Source organism: Microtus ochrogaster, unplaced genomic scaffold (genome assembly GCF_000317375.1).
Source record: "Microtus ochrogaster isolate Prairie Vole_2 unplaced genomic scaffold, MicOch1.0 UNK35, whole genome shotgun sequence".
Lineage (NCBI taxonomy): Eukaryota > Metazoa > Chordata > Mammalia > Rodentia > Cricetidae > Microtus > Microtus ochrogaster.
The window spans coordinates 3,146,519-3,157,871 of record NW_004949133.1 but is presented as its reverse complement, the minus strand read 5'-3'; the positions used below and the strand labels follow the sequence as shown (position 1 = coordinate 3,157,871).

The window sequence follows — 11,353 nt, the reverse complement described above, 5'->3', positions numbered from 1 at the left end:
TTGACTTGTTTCTAGCCAGCTTTTCTAACTTAAATTATCCTATCTACCTTTTGCCTCTGGGTTTATACCTTTCTCTATTCTAGGTGTCTTTCTTATTTCTTCTCTGTTGGTGGCTGTGTGGCTGGCCCCTGGCATCCTCCTTTCCTTTTCCTTTTCTCACTCCTCCTCCTTCTCTTTTTCTCCTTCTGTTTATTCTCTCTGCCCCTGGAAACCCCACCTATCTCTTTCATGCCTAGCTATTGGCTGTTCAGCTCTTTATTAGATCAATCAGGTATTTTAGGCAGGCAAAGTAACACAGCTTCACAGAGTTAAACAAATGCAATATAAACGAATGCAATACATCTTTGCATCATTAAACAAATATTCCACAGCATAAACAAATCTAGCACATCTTAAACTAATATTCCATAATAATGGCTAGAACTTAATATTTTACTCTGGCTGGGCAGTGGTGTCACACACCTTTAATCCCAGGTGTTGCTCTGTGAGTTCAAGGCCAGCCTGGTCTACAGAGTGAGTTTCTAGGACAGCAAGAGTGTTCAGAGAAACCCTGTCTCAAAAAAACAAACAAAATTTACTTGGATGAATTAAAAGCCCCTGGAAAGGGGCTAAAAAGATGGCGCAGTGGTTAAAAAGCCCTTGTTATTCTTGGAGAAGACTGTGGTTTGACTCCCAGCACCCACACAGTAACACAACCATCCATAACTCTAGTTTCAGAGAATCAGATGCCCTCTTCTGACCTCTGGAGGCATGTATGTGGTATACAGATACACATGTAGGCAAAGCACTCATACACAGAAAAAAAAAATCAATCAAGTTTTTAAAAGAAGCCATTAGAAGATTCTGAGTTGAAAGTAAAGCTGGTATGTACATGGAGAACAAGCAATTGGAGTATAAAAATAAGATTATTTAAGGAGTGGATGATGCTAATTGGGAGAATACAAACTTTTTCCCCTCCAGGCAGGGTTTCTCTGTGTAGCCCTAACTGTCCTCGAACTCACAAAAACCTGACTGCATCTGCCTCCATTGTGCTGGGAATAAAGGCGTGTGCCACTACCACCTGGAAACATTTTCTTAAAAGCAATCATAAAAGCTTTTTTTGTTAGGCTGTGCAGTGGTATCCCACTCCTTTAATCTCAGCAGTCAGGAGGCAGAGGCAGGAGGATCTCTGAATTCGAGGCCAGCCTGGTCTACAAAGTGAGTTCTACAATAATTAAGAGAGCTTGTCTCAAAAAAAAAAAAGATTTTTCGCTTCTTGTTTTTAATTTATTTACTTGTTTCATAAAGGCTTCTTAAATTGACTTTTATTTTACCAGCGAAATGGCTCAGCTGGTAAAGTGTTTGCCAGTAAGCCTGACCACCTGAGACAATACCCGGAACCCACGTGGTAGGAGAAAACTGGCTCTCACGAGTAGTCCTCCCGCCTCCAAACACATAAAACCATATGCCCTCCCCGGTAAACAAATAAATGTGGAAAAAGTAAACATTCATTCTTTTAAGCAGATAGTTTTTATGGTTTTCTTACTTGCTAAAGACTGAGGAAGAATGAAAAATCATATAAATCTGTCTTCAGAGAACATGTGAAATAGTTGGGGTGAGACCCTTGAATGCTAACAGTGTTTATACACAGTATTAAGGGAATACGCAGAAGGGTGTACTAAAAACACAGGGCTGGGAATATAGTTCATTGGTAGAGTGCTTTCCTAGCTTGTTCCAAATCCTGGGTTCAAGAAGAAAGGGCAAGGAGATGAGTGATAGAAAATTACTTGAAAAAAAATTCGAAGGATTGTGAGAGTTTAGAAATGCATTTAGATGTTATATTATTCTGTTATCTATAAGCTATAGCGAAATACTTCACACTAGGTACTTTTATTTATTTTTTTTTTTTTTTGGTTTTTCAAGACAGGGTTTCTCTGTGGCTTTGGACTAGGTACTTTTTTAAAAAAGGCATTTAGACTGGAGAGATGCCTCATGGGTGAAGAGTACTTGCCACCCTTACAGAGGGTACTTGCTACCCTTACAGAGGTTCCATTTCCAGCACCCACATGGTTGTTCACAGCTGCCTGTGACTCCAGTTCCCAGGGATCTGATGCCCTCTTTTGGCTTCCTCAGGCATTGGGCGTATACAATGTGCGTATAATTTGAATGCAGGTACTCACATGTACACATAAAGTAGATCTGAAAAAGAAAAGGTGTTTATTTTTTTCACCATTAAAGAGGTTGAAAATCCGAGATTGAGCAGCCCAACCGTTTGTCCTTTGGTGAGGATTCCCTTGGCTCAATTATAGTATGACACAAAGCGTCTTGATAGTAGTGATCAAGAGGGAGAGATCACATGACCAGGAAGACTCCAGAGAGAATTCAGGATATTCTTTGTACAGCAACATTCTCCCCAGGGTGCTCTAATGACCTAGTGACATTCACTAAGCCTCATCTCTTAGAGATTCTACCACCCCGTCTCACACTAAGCTTCTACACGTGAACCCTTGAGGCACAGTCCATCTCCAAGCCGTAGGAGATGCCCTCTACCCTTTTAGCATTGAATATATTCATCTGTGTATCTCCTATTTCTAACTATCCTTTTGCTTAGAGATGATTGTTTTCTCTCTTCCCTCTGTTCTCTAGGCCATGATGGTGGAATGATTGTATTTAAGCTGGAACGTGAGCGTCCAGCCTATGCTGTCCATGGCAATATGCTGCATTATGTAAAGGACCGGTTCCTGCGTCAGCTGGACTTCAACAGCTCCAAAGATGTAGCTGTGATGCAGTTGAGGAGGCAAGTCTGTCTTCTCCTTTCCACATCCTTTCATCTGTTGCACTTCCTCAGGCAGGACTCTTCAACCAGCCTTTTGGGTTTCAGCTATCAGACATCGATTCCCATTGAACAAACCTCTTGAGTTTAAATCCCATAATGACGGATACAGGGGTGTCATGAACGGGAGGTTTTCTATTAGGACTGCTCGTGGTTCTCTGCAAGGACATTCTACTAATGCCTACAAAATCTCTTGCAGATCACAGAAAGCTCCTAGCTAAAAAGTAGCCCAATTTGGTAATGCAAATTTTGGCCTTTTTCATTTATGCCTTGAGGAACCTTGTGGCAGAGTGGGGTGATAAAACCTAAATGACTGCAGTTCAGGATAATAAAGTAGGGAAGATATTTTTTAAGAGTTGCAGTATATCAGAACTCAACCTTTACAGCAAAATCCCACAACCCTAAAAGGCAAAACTGTGTCTCTGGAACGGTTAGCTCTGAAGATATGATAACCTCTGGGATGCCTGGCCAAAGGACCTGTGCTTTGAATGCCAGCTGCAGCATGCTGAAACATTCATGGCAGCAAACACTGGCATGCAGACTTGATAACCACCCGCTAGCTTCACTATGACAAAAAAAATGGGTTTTTGTAAACAGTCCCAGGGACAGAAGAAAACAAGCAGAGAAATCACATCAGGCTACGCTGTGGTGTCCACTGCAATTATGCATAGGAATTTATACCAGGCAGAACTGTCACCACTTATCACCTTCTGATGGAAATGTGGCTTGTGCTTTGCTGATTGGACGATTAAGTAGTCAAGCTTTAATGGAAAGAGAAAAAAACACAGTATCTGTTTTTCCTCAGTATAGTAGTGAACATATGTGTACTGAGTAGCTATGTAGACATTGAAGGGATAATTCTTTTTTTCTTTACTGTTCTTTTTTTCTTTCGTTTTTTGAGACATGGTTTCTCTTGTGTAACAGCCCTAGCTGTCCTAGAACTAACTCTTGTAGACCAGGCTGACCTCGAACTCACAAAGATCCGTCTGCCTCTGTCTCCCGAGTGCTGGGATTAAAGGCATGTACCACCACCGCCCAGCCTTCTTTTCTATTCTTACACCTATTCTATTTCTTCCTTTTTTATGTAGTGGTTCCAAGTTTCCAGTGTTCAACATGTCATACAATCCAGCAGAAAATGCAGTCCTGCTATGCACTGTAAGTAATTATGGCATCTCTAGGTTCTCCTCAGTTTTTGTGAGTATCTTATTGCCTTTAGATATGCCACTAATGGCATTTTGGGGTTTTTTGAGACTGTTTCTCTGTGTATCTTCGTTTTCAAACTCACCCTGTACACCAGGCTGGCCTTGAACTCACAGAGATCTGCCTCCCGAGTGCTGGGATTAAAGGCTAAAGGCGTGTACCACCATTACCCGGCCTCTTCAAAGCTCCTCCATTCCCCCTCAATACTGAGGAGTAAATCTATGGGCACCTGGTGGGCAAGTTGACCCTTTCCTGATAGAGCTCCTAATGGATGTTTTGTAAGAGCTGACACAGTGGACACTCCAGCTCACACTAATGGTCATGAACCTAAAGGGTTGTGAAGTCGTCAGAAGGAATGCTTGAATTGTGTGCTGTGCACAGGAGGTGCCTTTTGCTCCTTCTGCTCAGGTGAACACAGCAGGCCTGTGTTGGAAGCTGATTCTCCAGTGAATCACCTCTGAGTTTTTAGGGCCCTCCCCGTTTCCTGCCACATAATTTGGAAAAAAAAAGAATGAAGAAATGGCATTCTAATTTTAATATACTGGTCGCTGAATGAAAACTGCTTTTCCTATATAACTTTTCATATGTAATCTTGCTCATTTAGTATCTAACACAACCATATTCTTCTGACAGTTTCTTTTTTTTTTTTTAAGATTTATTTATTATGTACACAGTGTTCAGCCTCCATGTATGTCTGTAGGCCAGAATAGGGCACCAGATCTCATTACAGATGGTTGTGAGCCACCATGTGGTTGCTGGGAATTGAACTCAGGACCTCCTGAAGAGCAGCCATTGCTCTTAACCTCTGAGCCATCTCTCCAGCCCCCTGACAGTTTCTTGACTGTCTTCTTAGATCAGTTTTGTTTTGTTTTCCTTTTCTTTTTCTTTTTTCAAGTATACTTTTAAGTTGGCAAGTATATTCAGATGACACACCAGGTTCCTCGTCTTTTAATTTGTGGAATAGAGAGAAATCTTTGTGTCTATTCAGATAATATCTGCATTTTTAGAGGATAAAGAAAATAGTGCCATCAGTGCTTGGTTATTTGGCTAAGAGCGTTATAATTGTTACATATAGAAATAACTCAAGCACCCTCTGGGTGCAGGTAATGGAAGTATGCGTTCAGTATTGTCTGTGTTGCAGTGATGTCTTCTCTGTCAGAAAACAGTATCTTCAATGCTGCTTCCTAAACATGTCTTCCTTTTCCCTACAGAGAGCAAGCAATTTAGAGAATAGTACTTATGATCTATACACCATCCCCAAAGATGCAGACTCCCAGAATCCTGATGGTGGGTGCTCTTTGTCTCCTCCACTCTGCTTCCAGCTCTCCTCACCAATATCATCACTTCTTTTCAAGTTTTTCATATCCCATCCACAGGCCGTGGCTACATCACTCATGTCTGTTGGCAGGTGCTGCTGACAGTTGCACCAGAGGCAATTGTGGTGTGAAATATTCATGTTCTGCCTCCATTTTATTACCCCAGCTAGATATATATATTTTATAATTTGGTTATTAGAAACTCTCCATTTTCTCTTTCAGCACAGCATGTTATCCTAGATTATTGTCAGCTGATATGACTTTCACCCTGGTAGTTTCATTTATTTAAAAATGTGGCTCCAGTCTTGCAATGTCTCATCCTGGGCCTGGGGATTTATTCTTGCCTTTCTATATCCAGATCCGATTTGCTTTCTTTTGCATGTCAAAAAGATGAGGCTGCTAACAGCCCCATGACCCACCTGGGATCCCAGGATCCAGCTGAGACCCCTGCCTGCCTCTTTCATCACCACCATCCCCTGTTGATGTCCTTACTATTAGAACTTGCTGACAAAACATTCTCAGAATGGATTGGAGTCTTGTTTATGCTTTTTTCAGTGCAGTTCTTCCAGTGGATTTACAGGCCTTAAACAGTTTAAAGCTTATTCCACAGGCCCTGCCTTTTACTAGTACATTTTGTTATTTTATACCCTCCAAAGTTCTGAGAAATATTTTGCTAGGTCTGTCCCTTTTGTGAGTGCCAAGAGGTCTTACTATTGTAATATTCTCTTTTGTTTGTTTTGTTGTTTTGGAGAGTGCATATAAGAGAGGGTCTCACTGTATAACCCAGAGAAGCCTCAAACTTATAGTTGTTCTTAATACTGGAATTACACATTATGCCATCTCCCTTTACCCTTTTAAATGTGCTCAGGCTGAGATGATGAGAGAAACTATATATATATATATTTGGATCCATAAAGTGAAGTCTCCCTCACAAATTAGTCAGTTAGTCTTCCTAAGTAAACTTACGTTTTGGTGCCTCCCAACCCACCATAGTTTTATTCATTTTCCATATCTCTTAGCAATCAGTAGAAGTTCTGTTATCCATCCTTTAAGAGGGATAGTAATTATAAAGGTGTGGTCCAGTGGTGGACACCAGAGAGAGAGTAGAAGCTCAGGTAGTATGAGTTGTGGTAGAAATTTGTTTTGTAAATTCTTTGCCATTCCAGGTACCAGAAAAGTACAAAGCAAGGCTGGCCAGCAAGCTCTGGTCTGTTTTCCATTGCTATAACAGATAAGACTGTTTGAATATATTCTTTACAAGTTTCTCAGAGAGTGGAGTATCCATTTCAAAATTCTAATCAGCTGCAAACTGAGGAACATTTTATAACTCTCCTCAGGGCGATAATGCTGAATTGACATTCACAGAGCAACAGCTTGATGCTGTGTTGCCCAGCACTGAGCCTGTCAACATTTAGCTGGAAGTACTGTGTCCCACCCTGCCCGACTGGGGGGCCAGCATTAGCATGTTAAAAGCAGCCGAGCAGCTGCGTCCTGGGGTGGGGTTCTGTCACTTCTCCAGCTTGCTTAGATAGGAGGTCTTAGACTTTGACAGGCTGCTTGCTGTGCCTCAGCTTGGCCAGGAAGGCCCTGCTCGTTAGCTTGATGGAGTATCTGTCTCCCAAGATGGGCAGCATTTCTGCCAGGATGTGGTGCTGGCTGAAACGCAGCCACTTGGCCTAGAGATAAGAGGCTTGGCAGAGGTGGGGGCTGGAGTTTGGAGGGAACTGGTGGAGAAAACTCACTGACAGTAGCCTGAGGTTATGGCTGAATTAGTTAGGGAGCAGCTGAACTGGCAAAGCCAAAATGGCAGCTCCATGGCACCTGACTCTGTCACCTGCTATGGCTCACCACATGCTCTCATACTTTGGTTTTGTTCTTCTCAGCCCCTGAAGGGAAACGATCCTCGGGCCTGACAGCAGTTTGGGTTGCTCGGAATCGGTTTGCTGTCCTAGATCGCATGCATTCGGTGAGTTAAGGTTGAAAGTGGAAACCAGTTTAGGGAATCCGATAGCAGTACACAGTGAAGAGCACTGCTTTTCCTTAGTCTCTCCAGAGCAGTTGTGGTCCTGGGGTCCTGGGTCTCCCTCTAGCCCTGGCCCTAGACTAATCCCTGGGGAGGAAAAGTTGATTTGTTGGGTTGATGTTATAGGGCTCTGGGCTTCTGAACTTAGGGGAGCTAAGACCATCAGATTTTAATTAATTTAGTAAAATATCATTTATATGCAGAGATTTTCCTCCCTGTCCCACTCCCCTTATCGGTACTTAAAATGTAATAGGTTTAGAATCCCAGGCATGGTAGCACACTCATTTAAGGCTTGAGGCAGGGAGATTTCTGTGAGTTTGAGGCCAGCCTGGTCCCCAGAACAAGTTCCAGGATAGCCAGAACTGTACAGAGAAACCCTACCTCAAAATAAATAAATGAATGAGTGAGTGAATGAATGAATTAATACGATAGGCCCAATTTAGAATAAGTGAAGGTCTCCCAATAAAATACTTAACTAAAGCTTAATCCCTGCCTGGTTTCTTTCCAACTGATTGAGAAAATCAAATTTAGGTGAATATCTTTTTTTGTTGTTTGCTGATTTTTGAGTCCTAAGGATTGGATTTAGGGCCTTGTTCATGCAAGGTAGGTGCTATGTCACTTACCTATATCCCAAACTATTTTTTTTTTAAAACTGTGCGTGTGTATGCTGTGTGTTGTGTAATTTTGAGCATCTCACTAAGACTAGTGAGGATCTGTGTAGACTGGGAATGAACTCACTCCTTAACCCCGACTGGGCTCGTAGTCCTATAGTCCTACCTGAGCCTCCCAAGTGGCTGAGATTATAAACCTACACCACCACGAGGACAAGGCCCAGCCTCTCATGATATTCTCTCTCTCTCTCTCTCTCTCTCTCTCTCTCTCTCTCTCTCTCTCTCTCTCTCTCTGTTGTTGTTTTGTTTTGAGGCAGGGTTTCTCTGTGTAGCTCTGGCTGTCCTGGAACTCACTCTGCAGACCAGGCTGGCCTCAAACTCACAGAGATCCACCTGCCTCTGCCTCCCTGAGTGCCAGGATTAAAGGCGTGCGCCACCATCGCCCAGCTAGGATTTCTTTTTTAAGAGAGAGGTGAGAGGCCATTAGATGTCTCAGTGGGTAAGGACCCTTTCCAAGGTAGATTACCCAAATACAATCCCTGGGAACCATGTGTAGAAGGAGAGAACTTACTTCTTCACTTTCTCCTCTGACCCTACACATGGGCACCAAGGTGTGTGTACCCACCTATGCATGAACATTGAGCGAGGTGGGGAAGAAGTGAGACCAGACAGAGCTTAATAATAAGGCCCTGAAGACAGTCTTGGAGCAATCAGCATGATGACTTGGACAGGGAAAAAGATTCTTTATTGAAAGAATAATTGCTGAGGGCGTCATTAGCTGTTACGTGACTTATTCGCCTCTTGTAACTCCACCTGTACTCATTTCAGCTTCTGATAAAGAATCTGAAGAATGAGATCACCAAAAAAATCCAGGTGCCCAACTGTGATGAAATCTTCTATGCTGGCACTGGCAACCTCCTGCTTCGGGATGCAGATTCCATTACACTCTTTGATGTCCAGCAGAAGCGGTAACATGGCAGATACCTCTGACAGACAGAGTTGTAGTGAGGGAAAGTCGAAGTCTTTACTAGGAGCTTTTTCCTAGGCTTACTATGTGGCGTAGCTGCTGCTTGTACTCTTCAAGACTGTCCATAGTTCTTTTACTCCTTCCATGGCAATCCTACCACCCTACGCATGCACTCTAGTGGTATAGCAACGGGCTATGTAGTTAGGTATTTTTATAAACATACCTAATGACAAATGCTTTCAGGTCGTAGAGTGAGAAGGACACAAGTTGAATAGCAGTTACTGTCCTTAAAGAATTTTATACTTTTAGTAGACTGATAGGTGTAAGTGCCTATAGGAGGGAATAGGGGACAAAGAATGAGGAAGGGGCAATGCAGAGTGTGAGCCAGAATGTTTTAGCTCACTGACCTACAGTGCAGGCAACGTTTCCTTGGTGTTACATTGAGAAATTGAGTTTTACATTAATTAAAGATGGAAAAGATATAGGTCTTAGCTTGAGACAAGGGAATTCTGCCAGTTTGTGATTACCTTTCTCTTGCTGTCCCAGGACTCTGGCATCAGTGAAGATTTCCAAGGTGAAATACGTTATCTGGTCAGCAGACATGTCTCATGTAGCACTGCTGGCCAAACATGGTAAGGCTTCATTATATCCACCGTCTTAGAGCCCACTTCCTCCCTGCCAGTCTGCTGCACTCACCCTGTCCGACAGAGCACTCATGCCCTTTGCCTCTTACAGCCATTGTGATCTGTAACCGCAAGCTGGATGCTCTGTGTAACATTCATGAGAACATTCGTGTCAAGAGTGGGGCCTGGGATGAGAGTGGGGTGTTTATCTATACCACAAGCAACCACATCAAATATGCCGTCACCACTGGGTAAGTTAATTATCTGGGACACAGTAGGAGAAGGTGTCTTCTTGAAATCACTGTGCTAGCTCAAGAGATATAACTGCAGTTCTCTGTTAACATTCTCCATGAAAAAGCTAGCAGGGCTAAAGACATTCATGTGGGCAGGTGTGGGCGTGTGGTGTGTATATAGAGGCAGGTTTTCACAGACTGGGTAACTTGAGTTCAAGCCCCAGATTCCTTCAAGTGGCTGGAGAGAACCAGCTGCTTCTGAGAGTTATCCTCCAACACCCAACACACACATTATATACACATACAAACACATACACATAAAAGTTTTTTCAAAACATCAGGAAAAAAATATAAAGGATTGGGGAAGGACCAGTGATACAGTGCATCAGGTTTAAACAAAAAATACTTTATGTGTGAGCCTGGCTTGCACCCCGTGTTTGATCCCAGAACTCTTGTATGAGTGGAAGGAGGGAGAGAACGGGTTCCTTAGAGCTGTCCTCTGCCTTCCACACATGCAGTGCGCACACATTTATATACATCATGGTCACATATGATTTGTAACATTTTTAAGGGAGGCTGGTCAGTGGTAATGTGCTTTTCTAGAATGGCCAAGACTCTAGGTTCAATCCATTTTACTGCAAAACATAAAAAGTTCATAGCATCAGCTTGGTGGTGATGGCTCACATCTTTAATTCTAGCATTTGGGAGGCAGAGGCAGGCGGATCTCTGTGAGTTCGAGGCCAGCTTGGTCTACAGAGTGAGTTTCAGGGTAGCCAAGACTGTTTCACAGAGAAATCCTAACTTGAAAAACCAAAAAGAAAAAGAAGAAGCTGGGTTTCCTTGCACTTCCTGAAAATTGTGCCTTTCCCCCTCTATTCCTAGGGACCATGGGATCATCCGAACTCTGGACTTACCCATCTATGTGACAAGAGTGAAGGGCAACAATGTATACTGCCTGGACAGGGAGTGTCGTCCTCGGGTACTCACCATTGACCCCACTGAGTTCAAATTCAAGCTGGCCCTGATCAACAGGAAGTATGATGAGGTATGAAGCAGGGAGCCGTAATGGGAAGTGCTAAGAGGCTGTGCTCCTTTTTCCTGATAAGCAGCCTCTGCTTCCTGCTTCCCACACCAAATGTCTAGGTTCTGCACATGGTGAGGAATGCCAAACTCGTAGGCCAGTCAATCATTGCGTATCTCCAGAAGAAGGGTTATCCTGAAGTGGCCCTGCATTTTGTGAAGGATGAGAAAACTCGATTCAGCCTAGCTCTGGAGTGCGGAAACATCGAGGTGAGAGGGCTACAATCCTTGTCCCGGGTGGCTGTAGAGAAAGAGAGAGTTCCAGTCAGTGGAACGTAGTAGAGGGCTAGATGGGAAACTGTTCTCCAGAAAGTGGTATCCTGGCAGAGTGCAATTAGGGTGTTTTTAGTTAAAGTGAGCCATTTTCTTCTTCTGTTTCTGATTCTTCCATCTCTTCTTCTGCCATAGTTTTTCCACTCTCATGATTATCTTCTTTTCCCTCCCTTCCTTCCTTCCTTCCTTCCTTCCTTCCTTCCTTCCTTCCTTCC

General features: G+C 43.1%; 1 protein-coding gene across 1 annotated transcript in view; it reads left to right on the top strand.

Moving 5' to 3' along the window:
* Copa (coatomer protein complex subunit alpha) overlaps positions 1 to 11,353 on the top strand; it is a 48,017-nt gene that overhangs the window by 24,708 nt on the left and 11,956 nt on the right. Inside the window, exons 11-19 of the mRNA XM_026789972.1 lie at positions 2,626 to 2,776; positions 3,901 to 3,967; positions 5,224 to 5,299; positions 7,212 to 7,294; positions 8,791 to 8,930; positions 9,476 to 9,561; positions 9,665 to 9,803; positions 10,668 to 10,830; positions 10,929 to 11,075. Of these exons, the coding sequence (XP_026645773.1) occupies positions 2,626 to 2,776; positions 3,901 to 3,967; positions 5,224 to 5,299; positions 7,212 to 7,294; positions 8,791 to 8,930; positions 9,476 to 9,561; positions 9,665 to 9,803; positions 10,668 to 10,830; positions 10,929 to 11,075 (1,052 nt within the window). The remainder of the gene's footprint in view (positions 1 to 2,625; positions 2,777 to 3,900; positions 3,968 to 5,223; positions 5,300 to 7,211; positions 7,295 to 8,790; positions 8,931 to 9,475; positions 9,562 to 9,664; positions 9,804 to 10,667; positions 10,831 to 10,928; positions 11,076 to 11,353) is intronic.